The 17293-nt window shown below is 33.0% G+C and overlaps 1 protein-coding gene across 1 annotated transcript in view; it reads left to right on the top strand.

The window, feature by feature from the left end:
• Window positions 1-17293, top strand: part of GALNTL6 (polypeptide N-acetylgalactosaminyltransferase like 6) — a 1524971-nt gene that overhangs the window by 520458 nt on the left and 987220 nt on the right. The window contains exon 2 of the mRNA XM_044680037.1: window positions 13877-13985. Within this exon, the coding sequence (XP_044535972.1) occupies window positions 13877-13985 (109 nt within the window). The remainder of the gene's footprint in view (window positions 1-13876; window positions 13986-17293) is intronic.

The following is a 17293-nucleotide window of genomic DNA, read 5'->3' as shown; positions in this document are numbered from 1 at the left end:
AGTATTTGAATTTATTAACTATTAGAATATCAGCCTGAGACCCATTTTAGATGTAGATTTTTATTTACTCTATCTTGGGCTTGTCAAGGCCGGACAATTTATGATTTGCTCATTTGCTATTTAAGGGAAGTTTTATTTATCTTTCTTTTCCTTTGGAATTCTGTAAGCAAATAATGCCTCTGATGGAGAATGTTTTGCATTAAAAAGCAACAAAATGAATGGGCATTTCTCTTTAAACAATATCTTCTCAGTCACTTAAGAACCTCTGCATTCATGATAAAGCACCTGAAGCAGGAACATTTTTGATGGAAAACTTCTGATTGTTATGTGGTTTCTTTTCCAAATCTTTTTTTTGTTGTTAATATTTTCAATCTGCTCAACAACTGTCATTTCTATGCTCAAGATAGAAGCAATATCAGTAGTACATTGAAATGTCACATCATTCTAATACTTTAAGAGACATATTCAACCAGTAAAGGACTCTCAAAATAAGAATCAACACAAATAAATGGCACTGGGCATTGTATTCTCTTGAGTAATAATGCCAGAGATGGTTATTGCTTCAAACTAAGAATTCCTGGCTTTATACTCTCACAATTGATTTTAAGAAAGAGGCTACTATAATAGAGAAATAAGATTATTATTTAAGAGTGTCCTTCCAGGAGCAAGGTAGTAGAATATTAGAAGGGCATTTAAAGATTATCCGTTAGACAGTGCCTGCAAGGCACATAAATGTGTGTTGGCTTCCAGAATTGGCAAATGGTAACAATATGAAAAAAAACAACTTGTCCAAATCTAGAAAATGGCAGTGTTCATATTCAAATTTAGGTTCCTGATTCAAGTTCAGTGTTTATCCTTTCACCTCATGTTGCCTCAAGCACAGACAAACACAAAATTGTAGAAATGGAATTTATGAACAGAGCCTAAGTTTTCTGATTCCACATTCTATAAGGTCAATAGTACATGAGAAAGAATGGCTATGAAGTTTATTGGAAATGAGGCTGAAAGTGGGTAAAAATAGGTAGTCTACACTGGTAATTTTTACATGAATGCCTAATGTTCTATAAACTCCTTTCAGAGAAGGAGCAGTCTAAAAACCAGCCGATTTGCCCTGTGTGAAAGTAACTGCAAATGGGGGTATGAGTGAGAGGGAGAGGAACATGCTACAAGTTTTTTAGACATATGTAAAGCAGTGTTTCTAGTTTTGACCTTGTCAGTGGCAGTTCACTTAGTCAAAGAAACATTCTACTTAAGACCATAACTACAATGATGGAAGGAACCATCAGAAGACATTTGTTCAATGTTTCATTTTACAATGAAAAAAGAAAAAGAAGCTTAGGTGAGTTTTAAATTTTCTGAGGTTACAGGGACAGTAAGTGCTGAAGATGGAATTTGAACCTAGGTATTCTGAATCCAAATAGCATTCTTTCTTCCACATAATAAGCTGCCTCCTTTATCCTTTATATTTCATTCTCAGGCAACTTTAACTCTGATACACTGTGTTCCTAGATCTGACAGCATCCACCCTACGGAGAGCAGCTTTGCATCTTTAGGTATAGATATTGTCCTCCCAAATCTCCAGGTGGAAGTCCAATTCAGAAATGAATGATAGTTACAATGAGCTGAGAAATCAAAGGAATAAAGCATATGGGAAGAATAGAGTCTTCATATTTTGATCCAAGGTGTTAGAACTGCATGGTATTATATATAAATAAATATGAATGTGTAAAAAGTATGCTATTGGAATATGACAGAGATCACTGCATGTCTATTGATTTTCATGATCTTTGATAACAGTTCTGCTTCTGTAAACAATTTGTAAGAAATTACAAAGTCATAGTTTGACACCTGAGGAACAATTACTAAAGAAGGCATGGTTTTGAACACCAGAAAAACAGAGACAGGGCCAAAAGGAAGTGCAGAAGGGAAAAAAAGTATAATTTAGTGAAATATAAAGAGGATAAGTGCTCTTTGCCAATCATTTACACTTTGGGATACCTGGTTGGTTTCATAATTCAAATTGCTTACAAAATGGTCTGTATTTCTCTAATCAGTAATGATTTAGAGCACATATTCCTATATATGGTTTTGGTTCCTTTATCCAAAAATTGCCTATTTATACCTTTTGCTAACTTATCAATTAAGGGATATCTCTTATTCTTATAAATTTAACAAAGTTTATCTATCTATCTATCTATCTATTAGATATGAAACTTGTCTCTAAGCACCATCTCTAAAACCTTTCCCCCAATTTTCTGCTTTCCTTCCAATCTTAGCAATATTTATTTTATTTATTCAAAACCTTTTCAATTTAATGTACTAATTATTACCCATTTTCTATTTCACAATGCTTTTCATTTGTTGTTCACAGAAATTCCTCTCATATGCCTATATGTGAAAGTCAATATGTTCAATTTTCTTCTCATTTACTTAGGAAATGACAAAGTATATTTTCTAAAGCTTTTTAAGGAGTCAATCAGTCAGTTAAATTTTTCTTAACATCATAATATGTGCCAAACACTATGAAGCACAAAGGAAACACAAAAAGAAAAATCAACAGTCCCTGATATTGAATAGCTCATAATCTAGTGGCTGAGAAGAAAAATAATCAAATAGGTAAAAAAAAGGTATATTGAAGAAAAATGAGAAATAATAACCAGAGAGAAAGCATAAATATTAAGGAGTTTGGGAAAGACTTCTTTTAGAAGGTGATATTATAGCTTGGACTTCACGGAAGCCAGGGTAAAAGAATGAAATGAAATAGAGCTTTCCAGGCATGAAGAGAAGACCAGTATAAGTTCTTGAAGTTTGGAAATGGGACTATTTTGTGGAAGTAACAGATAGAAGGGTAGTGTCCCTGTATTGAAGGATACATGGAGAGGAGTGAAGTTTAAAAGGCTAGAAATATAGAAAGAGGTCTTGTTCTTAAGGGCTTTGAATACCAAATCAGATTTTATGCTTTCCAGGCATAGGGGACATTGTTGAAAATTCTCAATATCAGTAAATAGAATGTTGGAATGAATGTGGGAAGAAGATCAAAGATGACAGAATATATGGCAATGAGGAAGATAGAAGAGATTCAGGATATAAAGGACTTTGAAGGTCAAATGGAGGACTTTATATTTGAACCTACAGGTGATAGGAATCCCTGGGAGTCTGCTGAATTAGGGACAGTTTGTTTGATTTAATCAAACTTGTGCTTTAAAAAGATATTTGACACCTAATATAAGAATAGACTTGAGTGGGGAGAGACTTAAAACAAGGAATTCTATTGAAAAAAGGCCATTGAAACAAGCCAAGTTTATGGTAATAAATATGCACAAGTATGGTAGAACTGTCAAAGAAGAGAAGGAGGTTTTATAGCAGAAATTATATGAGGAGAGCGAGAAAGTAAGGAATTGAAAATGACACCTTGGTTGAGGAACAATGTTACAGAAAGGATGGTGGCGCTTTACAATAAAAGGCAATTAAAGAAGAGAGGAGAAATTGAGAGAAAAGATAATAAAATAAATTTAAACCTGTTGAGTTTAAGATACCTTTGGGACTTCCATTTTGAGATAACAGAAAATTTTTGGAGATTAAATACTGTAGATTAGTAAAGAGGTTAGAAAGGATTAGATCTGGGCATTATCTGTATAGAGATGACAACCAAATCCATGGATGCTGATGTGTGATCATGAAGAGAAATAGTATATAGGGAGAAGAAAACATAGGACAAATCCTTTGGGGAAATAGTGATTCATGACCTTGATGATGAAGAAGCAATATAACAAGTTCACGAAGAATAAAGAGAGAGTAGTATCACAAAACCTAAAGAAAAGAGGGTATTAATAAGAAGGAGACTGGTAGTTTCAAAGAACACATAGAGACCAATAAGGATAAGAATTGAGAAAAGGCCATTAGATTTAGTAATTAAGAGATGGTTGTTAACTTTAGAGAGAATAATTTTGGTCAAATGATGAAATTAGAAGCCAGACTGTAGAAAAGTAAGGAGAGAGAAAAAAAGAAAGCTGAGGTATCTAATCAAGGAGTTTAGCCCCCAAAAGAGAAGATAATAGTAAGGAAGCAAACATTATATAGGGAGCAACTGAAGATTAGTGAGAGTAGAGATGATAGGAAGAGCAAATGGAAGAAATCATGAGCAAAGGCTTTTGAATGATGTGGGCTAAGGAGGAAGGGAAAAGAGGATCTCTCTACAAGTTGTCTAAGTTATTTTCAGTGAAATAATAGCAAAGTTCTCAGCTGAGAGGACAGGAACAGGGAGCTATGAGTGGTTTTGGAAGGAATGGAAAGGTTTGGAAAAAGATATTGCAGTTTTTGATAGTGAATATCATTTTGAACATAAGTAAAGTCAAATGGTTGGTCGACCATTTCTTATGCCACCTTTTTGGTGTTTCAATAATAACCACTGTTTAACTTCATTTCCATCAGAGGAAATGTTGGTACTGTCACCACAAAATGTATATTTTCAATTTAAAAAGATTAATTATATGAAAGCTGATAGCAAAGGCTTTCCAGTGCTACCATAACAAACTGGATTACCATTATCAGTTTAATGACTTAGTGTCTTTAAGAAAATACTAGCTATTATTATGATGAGTGTTATTCATGATCATCATCTGAATACCAATAACTTCATTTAAAGCTTTCATGTGAGAATTTCTGCTGATCTTATGATTATAGGAAATTATGACTAAGCCAAGATGTAACCCAATTGTTTCCTACACATTGATACTGTCTGAGAATCAATGAATTCACATAGTTCCAAATCTGCAGTTCAGGATCTAAGCCAAACAATTTGTTCAATAATGTTGTTGGATCAATAAGGACACCTGGAAGTACCATAAGCACAATAAAATGTAATTGGGTTTGCTTTTGTGTTTTTTCTTCCCGTGGAGAAAAGCCAGGGTGGCCAGGTAAGTATATGAGAAGATTGTTTCCCCTTGACCACTACAGATTTGTTACATTTTCCCATATTGCTCCCCTTTGGCACTGTCCAATGATTCTAGATTAATGAAAAATCATTGAAGTCTGGAGAGCAATGGAGAATTTTTTTTCATTTGCTACAATGAAATCCAATATACACAGCATAAGATCACCCCCACCCCAGAGAAAGGGGAAAAAATCAGTGTATTGTGAAAGCTGGACCTAACAACCCAGGAGAATTGTGAGTTTATGCGACCCAACACCTAGAGCAGAGAGAACCATAGAGAAAATTGAAGGTTAACATGAGTATTCATTTTTTTCTCTAAGTGTACTTTCCTTATTTGAACATTTCCAGAGATGTGTTTTTCAATTCCTTGCTAAGTTTCAGTGCTCTTTAATCTTTCCTTTAGGAATCACAAAAAGAATACTGAGAATGGAAAAAAGCATATATGTATGTCTGTAGAGAATATGACTTTTGGGGTAAGATTCTGATCTCCAGAGATATTTCCCAAAGGCATAATGCTGAAAAAGAATGAGAGCTATTGGAAACTTCTTGCCCCCTTAACCTAACCCAAAATTTAACATGTCTGTCTATCTGTATGATGATATTCAAAAGAAGAATACTATTTTGTGAATAATAATAACGTATCATATCCTAGATAGAAAGATAATATATTATGTTACCATTCTAGTCGCATGACTAAAACCATGTTATATTTGAAAAAGCTTTTAACCAACCTCTTTTTGTCACTGTTCTATGAGTAGGAAGATATGTTTGGTGGGATGGAGAGGATAAAAGCTACTTTTGTATTCCTGTCTAGTTTATAGCTTTGTTTGTATAGATTACAGCTTAGTTTACTGATACTTAATACTGAATAAATAGTTAATGAATAGTAGAAAGTAAAGATGTAAATAAGGGTTAAGGATTACTTTATTTTTCTCTTATAGATGCTCAGATATAAGTCCCTCTAACCAAAACTACATATTCACCACCTTGAGACACTGAATTAGCATATTATTAAAACAGAAAAGGAGGGTGGCCTTTTTTTTCTACCAAAGAGAACCGATATCCGTTGTGCCACCTGGGTAGGAGAATCCTACTTTCAGAGATTTTAAGAGCTAGAAGACTCCAGAAATTGCCCAACCCAATACCTTTGTTTGATGTATACACTATTTTTAATGAACTAAAGAAAAAAAAAACGCTAATCAAATTAATAGATTTTGTATTTCTGTGTATCCTAAGTATAGACATTTTACAATATAAAGTGAGGATGAGAAATAGCAAGTGTAATAATTACTTTGCATTGCAAACAAACTAGTCCATGAATATTATGGTAAAGATTAAGTGGTGGCTTTGCTGTTAAAATGGCTAGAAGCAGCAGAACCCAGATTGACACATAAGGAAGATTTTATTTCTCCCTTGTGATGCTAAATAAAAAATAATTTCTAGGGATGGTTGCTTTGTCCTCTTAAAACCAATAAAAATTAGTATATGGTTTAGGTTTTCTGTCTATCTTTTATAATCTTTAGTTTCCTATCTTCACTAATATTTTCACTGATGAATTGGGTTCCTCAATAGGAATATCTTCCTATGTCTTCCCCTCAAAGCTCTAGGGTACACCAAGTGGGTAAAATATTCTTCTCTAAAATTATCTAGTCCAACCTATATTCACTATTTTCTTTCCTATGTCAAGACAGTACCACATAATACCTACCCAATAGGCTCTAACTAGTGATTAATACTCTAGTTTCATTTAACCAAATACTATATCTTCATTTCTGCAAATATAATAAGGAATGAAGTACAAACTTCTCTGCTATGCCCCCAATTTCACTTGAGAACATGTCATATCCAAAGACAAGTCATTTACTCTTTGATGCCTTGAACCCAACTCTATGTGGAATAAAGAATATCACCCAGGGCATTGCTCCTCTCTTAGGTTTGGCTTTCTGCAAATTCTAGTAAGGATTACAGATACTGGATCCTTTTCAGAGCTCAAAAAACTATGTGCTAAGGTTAAAGAAATAAACATTTATTAAGCACCTACCATGTGCCCTGCACTGTGCTAAATGCTTTACAAATAATAATTCATTCAATGCTCACAACAACTCTGGGAGGCACGTACTATTTATTATTATCCTCATTTTACAGTTGACAAAACTGAGACAGATAGAGGTTAAATAATTTGTCCACAGTTATATTACTACTAAATGTCTGAAACTACATTTAAACTCAGGTCTTTCTGATTAGAAGCTTGATGTTCTGTCCATTGTACCAAATAGTTGCCTAGTCAGTTTCATCTTTAATACTCCACCTATGGCAGAAAAAAACAGATATAGGAGTAAAAGGAAGACCATGTGTTCATGACTTCCTATGGAGAGTCTTTATCAAACTGTCATTATTAATGTGTACTTACAGACATATGGGTATTATGTGCAGTTGAAAAGTTAAAATAATGATTAACATAGCTATGCTAACAAGTTTGATAAAAATCAAAACATGAGTTTCTATATATTTAATATAAGAACTCATTTTTTCCCTTTCCTTCCCTTTATTGTCTATTTAACTTTCCTTCTTCTAGCTTTTCTGTATAATGTCTATTTTTTCCCTTTGCATTAACCTTTATATCTAATCTCCTTGATTTGGCATATATATATATATATACACACACATATATATATATGTATATATATATATATATATAATTAATAGGAGAGTAGACTAGCTGTTATCCCTTAATCAAAATCAGGATATTGTTAAGAGAAAATAAAGATCATATATAAAATACATTTACATTTAGTTTAATGCGATAATCTGAAAGACTGGGTTCTAATTTGAGAACCCAGACTCCATCTTTTTGCCACCAGATATTGTCTTCCATTCTGTTATTTTTCCATGGGAAACTAGATTATATATATATATATATATTAACTAGATTATATATAATTATAATTTATTATTCAATATATGCAGGGGTTTAAATAATCAGAACCTTTTCAATTTATGAAGAGAGGACGCCCAAATTTTTTCATTCCCCTCCCAACTCAGGTGAAACTCACTCATTTCCCCTCCTTAAACTTTAGCAGATTCTTTGGGGTTCTCTGTGTATACCATCATATCATCTGCAAAGAGTGATAACTTTGTTCCCTTATCGACTATTCTAGTCCCTTCAATTTCTTTTTTCAGTTCCTATTACTATAGCTAGCATTTCTAGTAAAATAGCAAATAGTAGTGACATCCTTGCTTCACCCTGATCTAATTGAGAGGAGCTCTAGTTTATCACATTACAGATAATGCTTGCTGATGGTAGATGTGATTTGTCACTTTAAGTCAAGCTTCATTTATTCCAATATTTTCTAATATTTTTATAAGTATTTGGTGTTTTATTTTGACAAAAGTTTTTCTGGATCTATTAAGATAATGCCTTTGTTTCTTTTTTGTTATTTATATGTAAAACAACACTGATAGTTTTCCTGGTTGCTCTATCCTTATATTCTTGATATGAAACCCACACAGTCATGGTTTATGATGCTTGTGACATAATGTTGTAACCTCTTTGCTAGTACTTTATTTAAAATTTTTGCATCAGTATTCATTAGAAATATTGGTCTGTATTTTTCTTTCTCTCTTTTAGGAATTCCTAGATTAGGCATTATAATGGACCATATTTATAACATAAAAGTAATTTGGAAAAACTATTCTTCCCTTATTTTTTTCTTCAAATGCTAATTATGCATCTTAGAATCAATACTACCTGTGTATTGGTTCCAAAGCAGAAGACTATTAAGGGCTAGGCAATGGGGGTTAAGAGACTTGTTCAGGGGCAAAATGCTAGAAAATATCTGAAGCCAGGTTTGAACCCAGGTACCTCCTGTCTCTGGACCTGGCTCTCAATCCAATGAGATTTCTAACTGTCCATTCTTCCTCTAGTTTTTTCATGTAGTTTGTATAGTATTTAATTTCTTTCATAGTAGTATATTGTTAGGTCTGGAAAGTTTTTCAGTAACCCACAAGCTCAAACCTTACAGAAGAGGCAACTGAAGGCAAATGAAACTATGTAACTTGTCCAAAATCACATTGGTAGTAACATTTCACAGACAGGATGTGAAATCATATTTTCTTATTCAAACTTATTCCTTCATCCACTATATTACACAATTTGCACAGAATTGACTTAGAATAGAATTGATAATGATCATCTGTTTAGAGCCAGGAGAGGCTTTAGAGATTATTTTAACATAGCCCTTTCACTTTTCTAATGAGTACACTGAGGCTCAGATATGAACCCAGCTGAAATCCCTCAGCATTCTGCAACTTTGAAATCCAGGGTGAATTAATAATCCTTTGGAAAGACAGATGAACATATATCCAAAGAGAAATTTAACCTGGCTTTGAGCCAGTTTTGGTAGCACTTGCCTAAAATGACATCTAAACTTAGAACAGAGATATAATAACCAGTAGTTAAAGTATCAAATCAATGTTAGTTCTGTAGTGATTGACAAGACTATATTTACTTTTTTTTGTTCATTTGTTTAGAATTTGAAGAGAATTTAACTGGACATTATTTACATCGATCCTTTTATTAATATGGGAATCCAAACTTACTGTTTTCTGAACTGTTTCCTTGCTTCCTCTTTATTTCCCTAGAAAATGATTATTTGATTAATATTTCTGTAAATATTGTGAGGTCAAAGAAGCCAGGGTATCAGTCAGAGTAATGATGCTTTGATAGGTATTGGTCCTGGGAGTTTCTCATCCTGAATGCTTTCTTTTTCTCTGGTTCTGATAGTTGTGGTATGTTTTATCTTAATGGTAATGACACTTATTATCCTTTTTTATTCATAAAAGATGCCTTAAGTATTAAACCTATGGATATATGATAATTTCTTTGGGGCTTTGGAAATTATTTTTTAATGACAACTGTTTCACAAAGACTATCTTTTATTTCTTTCTATTTCGTTTTTAAATTTAAATTTTAGTTTTTCACCAATTACATGTAAGAACAATGTCTAATATTTTTCAAAGAACATTGTTTCAAATTCTCCCTCTCCCTCCCTTGTAACCTATCCAACTTCCCCACCATGTCTTGAGACGGTAAGCAGTCACATATAGATTTTACATGTGCAATCATGTAAAGCAAGTCTATATTAATCCTTTTACGGAAGGAAACAAAAATTTTAAGAAATAAAATGAAAAAAAAAGGTTTTTATGGTCTGGATTCAGAGTTTATTAGTTCTTTTTCTCCGGAAGCAGATTACATTTTTTAATTATGAGTCCTTTGGGATGGCTTTGGATTATTGTATTGCAGAAATTAGCTAAGTTATTCAGAGTTGTTCATTGAACAGTATTCCTGTCACTGTGTACAATGTTCTCCTAGTTCTGATTATTTCACTCTAATTCAGTTTATGTAAATGTTTCCATTTTTTTTCTTTTTTCTGAGCTCCTTCTACTTGTCATTTCTTGTAGCACAATAGTATTCCATTACGCTTATATATTACAACTTATTCAACCATTTCCCAATTGATGGGTATCTCCTCACCTGAAAATTCTTTCCTCACACAAAAAGAGCTACTTTAAACATTTTTGTTTATATAGGTCTTTCTCCTTGTAGCTTTTTATCTCTGGGTACAAACCTAGTGATGGTATTGTCAAGTTAAAGGGTATGAACTGTCTTATATCCCTTTGGGTTTAGATCTGAATTGTTCTCAATAATGATTGAATCATTAAAACTCCCCCCAAACAGTGCATTAGTGTCTTAGTTTCCCCACATCCCCTACAAGTTTGTCATTTTAATTTTCTATCATAATAGCCAATCTGGTAAGTGTTGGGTGGTAGCTCAGTTATTTTAATTTGCATTTCTCTAATTAATAATGATTTAGAGGATTTTTTTGCATGACTGTAGAGATCTTTATCTACTTTAAGAATTGCCTGTTCATATCCTTTGACCATTTATCAGTTGGGCAATTACTTGTATCCTTATACATTTGACTCATTTATCTATGTGTTTGAGAAGTGAGGACTTTATTAGAAAGATGTAAAACATTTGTGAAATTATGATAACAGTATATTACTCTCAATCCTATTTCCCCCTGTTGAGCTGAAGTCTTAGGAAAGGCTTCCAAAGTTTATGACCATAGACAGTAGGAGAAGTAGTAAAACAGCTGCTCAGAAAGATATAACAGGAGTCTTTTACTAGTTCTGGATGTAAGACTTTGTTGCTCTGCCCATATGCATAACCAGGAAGCAATCTTGGAGCATGTTCTCAGTGAGAGGAAGAGGGATAGCATACATAGGCACTTGCAACCACAAGGGATCAGGGGATCCTAGAAATACTTCCAAGGTGGGAAAGTGTACTTGTGGTTACCTGCAGATCAGAGCATGGACATGAAGAATATTAAACACCTCTCTTTACATCATACCAACTTGGAAGAACTGAAAGCAGATAGATTCTCAGAGCCAGCATCTGCACAAAGAATGTGAAGTTTGGAACAGTGCTCCCTTCACCACAATTACAGACCCCAACTTAAACAGTTTTTTAAAAATAATTAAAAGAAAAGAAAAAACTGGAAAAGGAACCAACAACAAAAAAAGAAACCAAACATAGAAAGTATTTTGGTGGCAGGAAAGACCATAACACAAACTCAGAAGAAGGGAACATGTTCAATTCTATATAGAAAGCATTAAGAAAAATATGAATTGCCACCATGTTCAAAAAGATTAATGAAGGAGCTCAAAAGGATTTTAAAAATTGACTAATAGAAGTTGAAGAAAAATTGGTAAAATAAATGAGAATAATACAGGAAAATCTTGGTAAAAAAAGTCAATTGCTTGGAAAAAGGAGATTAAAATACTGAAGAAATTAATAACTTAAAAAATAGAATATATAATTGGTAAAACTGCCTAAAAACCTAATGAAGAGAATTCCTTAAAAAAGCAGAATTGGCCAAATGGAAATATATACAGAGAGATATATAGATATAGATATAGATATAGATATAGACATAGACATAGATATAGATATATAAATGTACTGAAGAGAAGAAATTCTTCAAAGGCAGAATTAACCATTTGGAAAAAGAGGTATCATTGAGGAGGAAAAAAAAAGTCTTCACAAAGTAGAATTGACCAAATAGAAAGATAGGTATAAGAGCTCACTGGAGAAAGCATGCCTTAAAAATTAAAATTGGGCAAGTGGAAGCTAATGACTCCATGAGGTATCAAGAAACACTAAAATAAAGTCAAAAGAATGAAAAAATAGAGGAAAATGTGAAGTATCACATTGGAAAAACAACTAACATGGAAAATAAAATGAGGAGAGATAATCTAAGAATTATATGCCTTCTCCAAACAGATTCATTGTCTGGATTCTGGGGAGATGGCAAATTTCTTATCCTAAAATTACTCTCAAAAGAATTTAAACTTTACATTATAGATTATAATACATACATTCCAAATTTCCAATATCACAATATCCTCCACCATCTTGATTCTGCCTCACATCCATTATACTTTTATAATCATAAATATCTATAAACAGCATTTGAAACTGGGGATATGGAATAACAATCTTTTCTAAGTTTCCAATTTTATTTTCACCAAAACCAGGAAGTCTTCCACATATGATTTCCATGAGAACCTAATTTAATATATAGGTGTTTTCACTTTATCAAATCAATAATCATTTATTTAGGACTGAAGCATATAACAGAAATCATGCTAAGTGATTGGGATGTGAAAAAAAAATGGAATGGGAAGCCAAAAAAAGAGTGCCAGTCATTAAGGAGTTCACAATCTAATGGAAGAGTCAACCTATGGGTATAAAAGATAACTGTAAGATGATTTGAAGTTAGCTTCAGAGGGAAGGCACTAGCATGGAATGAGAGAAGGCTTTTTGTAGATAGTGATATTTAAGCAGAGGCAGAGGGAGAGGCCTAGAGGACAACCAGGGGAAATTCATAGAATTTGGATAGATAGTATCTTATCTTATATAAAGGAGGCTTGTATTACTGAATATTTAGAGTGAACAAAAGAAGTAAAATGTAAGAAAACTTAAAAGGTAGAAAGGGGCAAAGTTATTAGGGAACTTAAAAAGTCAAAAAGAATATTTTATATTTAATCCCAGAAGTGATAGAAAGGCACAGGATTTTATCAGTTGAGGTGTCAGGTTGGGCTGGTATTTTAGAAAACTGACTTTTAGAGTTGAATGAAGGATTGAATGGAGTATGGAGTGAGCTGAATCATGAAGCCAATCAGAAAGTTACTTTTTGCCATTGTTAGTATCTGAATTGCTTATGTTATTTGGGCCTTCTAGTCTTCATTTAGGAAAAAAACAATGTCTTCCTTTTCTCATGTTTTCAATAAATCAGCAAACTAATTTCGTGATAGTTCTCCAACCATTCTCACAGATCATAACTTTGACCAAAATATCCATCACCTTCTGGCCAACCTTGGGCTCAGCCTTTCCAGAGAATGTTGGCTATTCCTTAGGTGACAGATGCCCAGTCCATCTCGAGACCAAGCTCAAAAGCTGGTGGGAAAAAGCTAGAGCAAATGTTTCTTTGTATAAACTTAGAGAACACATGGTGATCCATACACTATAATAAAGCAATAGTGAATCACCAAGCGCTTATAAAATGTCTATTCTGTACCATGTACTCTGATAAAAATAGGAATACAAAGAAAGGTAAAAAATAAATATCCCTTGTTCTCAAAAAACTCACAGTCTAATGGGGAGAAACAACATGTAAACACTTATGAAGAAACAAAATATATACATAACTAATTAGATGTATTCTCAGAGGGAAGACACTAAGTTTAAAACTATGATGGAGGCCCACTTTCCACAGAATTAACACATTAGAAAAATGTGTTATTTAAAAATGCAGCAAATAAATAATTTATCATAAATTCTTCATTTTATGCCCTAAATATTTTTTTCCTTTTCTACAGACATTTCCACTGGGCCTAGGAGATGGGCAGCTCTATACCTGGACAGATGGTCTGAAAAGAAAGGATTGGCATGATTATGGAAGCATTCACAAGGATGCTCTGCGTTCAGGTATGAAATTTTGAGTGAGTAAAAATGCTGTTTTTCTTACTCCTTTTTTTTTAAGGTTAATCTAAGCAGTGGTCTAGCATACACTATAATATCTCTTAAGGGTAAAGTCAAGGCCAATGGCTGTTGAAAAAGAATTTGTTGAAACTTCAGAAAATGGACATGTGATATTTGCCACAAAGTCTTGGTAATTTGTATGTCTACAGAATCTCAGAATGATAGAAAATGAATGAACCTTAGAGGTAATCTAGCCCAACCTTTTCAATCATAGCATTTATTAAATGCCTACTATGTTCTAAATACTATACTAACCCTATGTAAAAAGGAAAGCTGATGCTCAGTGGGGATAAATAATTTAAATCAAGCTTACACAACTAACATTTGGGAAACTTGCCTTGTTATTCTTTTAATTCTGAGTGAAGAATCCTTTATATAGTACATTTTCTATAGAATTTCTTTAAGTAAACTTCTGTTTTGGGATATATTGAGCTATCCTGGTGAGAAAGCATCTTCTACCAATTCAGAATAGCTGCTGCTCTGAGATTTTTTGCTGTACAGTTGCACTGGGTAGTGAGAGAATAAATAATTTGATCAAGGCTACCCAGCCAGTATGTGTTAGAAATAGTTTTAAAGAATTCCTGATATTGAAGCCACATTTCAATAGGTTATAGTTATTGTCTGTGGAAGCACAGTATAATATAAAGTCCTTCATAATTATATTTATAATGATTGTAGAGCTAGCAAGGTGATATAGTGGATAGAGTGCTAGGCTTGCAGTCAGGATCAACTTTAGTTCAAATCCTGCCTCACATGCTCTAAATTACCTTATGTTCTCAGTTGCCTACATCCATGTTATCAGTCATTGTAGGGGGCAGCTTGGTATGATGGAAAAGGCACAGCCTCTGGAATCAAAAGACAATGGAATTTGGTTTAATTCTTGTCTCTACTACCTGCTGTCTATGTATCATTGGGAAATCATTTAAATCTCTCCTTTACCTCAATTAATTTATCTGTAAATTGAGAAGATAAGACTAGACTGCCTCTGATCCAAAGAATGAAAGGGCTAGAGGACAACAACAATATTGTTTGAAATCTTTGTATTTAATACAGTGCCTTGAATATAATTGATATTTTAAAATGTGGGTTAAAATTGAAACCTTACCTTGGACTGGCCTTCTAGTAAGGAGAGGAATAGATAGTAGGAATGCACTGAATTTATTGCCAACTAAATCCTATAAGTCTCAACTTAGGGTACATAGACTCCTAGATCACAGATAGATTTCAGGGGGGTTGTGTCATCTACTGTTTTGGACTTAACAAAGTTGAAAGTCAATGTAGGATTTGACAATCATTCATGTTAAATTTCACATTTTTAGTTTCAACTAAATTCTTGCCTTTCAAGGACATTTTGAATCTTGGTTCTGTTATCCATTATATGAACTATTTTTCCAGTTTTTTTAATCACATTTGATTGACAACTCATCTACGTTTTCATTCACAAATCAGGTAAGTAGTTTGTCCCAAGTTCAAGTAAAAAGTATTAAAGATAGAGCAAAAAATATATGTCAGATTGGAAGGAGAGATAATTCTATTTTCTGTGTAGTATGTGAGAGCAATGAATTTGTAGTTAGAAGAAATATATACATATGTATATATATGTACATCTTTTTTGCACTAATATATGTGTGTGTGCGATTCCAAATAAGAAAATGGGTAAATGGGTATATTTCACTAACCTCTGTGTGTGTGTGTGTGTGTGTATATATATATATATATATCTTTATTTTCACTAACCTGTAACAACTTTACATATATATGCATATATATGTATGTATATATATAGATATAAATATAGATATATAGATATATACTCATTTTCTTATTTGGAATCCTATATATTATTGCTAGGGCAATTAATGCAAGTCAATGTATATTTATTACTTATCTTAATTCTGAAATAACAGATGAAGATAAAATTATAAAATATCTTTTAAAGTATTTTATTGTCTTAAATATAGCTCTGTCCTTCAGCAAAAAATAGTAATATAGCCTGATTTTAATTATTCTTCCATCCCACTTCAAATGCTTCCTTTTTTTGTTCATTTCTCCATTCTTCTGCCTGTCCCCAGCACCTTGTCTCCATCCAGAAATATAAACCTAAAAATCTTGCCTATTCAAGGTTTCTATCCTTACGCCCCACTTTTTAAAAGTAAACAGAGAGATGCTTTCCCTTTACATAAGAAAACAACCTATTTGCCTATCCTTGTCTGTGTCACCTTCTCTTACCTGAGAGAGCTGTTCTGAGGGTAGGTGAAGATCAGTGGTGCCAATGGGAGGACATCAAGGTTAATCACTTTCATCTCAGGAAAAAACAAAACCCAAAAAACTCTAGGTTGTTAGTCTTAGTGTCACTATCCTACTGCTTCACAGAAGAAAGCCATATGAGCTGCTTTCTTCACATGGGGTTCTTATCTTTCTGTTCAACTCCACTAAGATCAAAATCTTATATATTAAAAATGGAACCCGGGAGATGTTAATCGGTTGCCATAGGGGATCAAACATTCCATGGGAACTTCTTTTGCCAACTTTAGAGATGGGTATTACATGAATAATGGATATACTTAACCCTTAGCTTCCTAGAATTTCTATTTCCTTGTAAAACCAGTTAATAGGTTACAAAATGTTTACTTTTTGACCAAAATTTACTAATAGGGCTGTAATAAAATCTGTGTACCTATTTTTTAATGAAAATAGGAAAATGATTAAAATAAGGGAAGAGAATTGTCTTCCTTTCCTTTTCTACCCTGTCATCACTGGCTTGTTTCTACATTCTACTTTCCTTTGCTTATTCAAAATCTTATCTAAAATCCTACTATCTGCAAGAAGAATTCTCAGATACATCTTCAGACTAAAACTAGTCCTCTGAGATTCCTTCTAATTTAGCCTGTATCTATTATTCATGCAGAGTTACTTGCACATTGTCTACCACATTGGAATATGAGATCCTTGTGGACAAGAACTTTTGTGCCTTTTTTTATGGTATTAGTGCTTAGCAAAATGGAATAATAAACAAATAAAAGTTTGTTGATTTAACTGGACTAAGATACAGTAGGGTCAATAACAGATATTGGGTGAGAAATTTTTAGTTCTCCACCATCCTTTCACAATAACAGCAAGCATTTATTAAAATATCTACTATGTGTCACCAAAATTTAGAATCAATCCCCAAAATCACAGATGCTTTTTATATCAAAAATAGCTTAGATTCCATTCTTTTTTGTTAAGTGCTTTATTGGAGAAGAGAAAAATTT

Source organism: Gracilinanus agilis, chromosome 6 (genome assembly GCF_016433145.1).
Source record: "Gracilinanus agilis isolate LMUSP501 chromosome 6, AgileGrace, whole genome shotgun sequence".
NCBI lineage: Eukaryota > Metazoa > Chordata > Mammalia > Didelphimorphia > Didelphidae > Gracilinanus > Gracilinanus agilis.
This window is presented reverse-complemented; position numbering and strand designations above follow the sequence as displayed.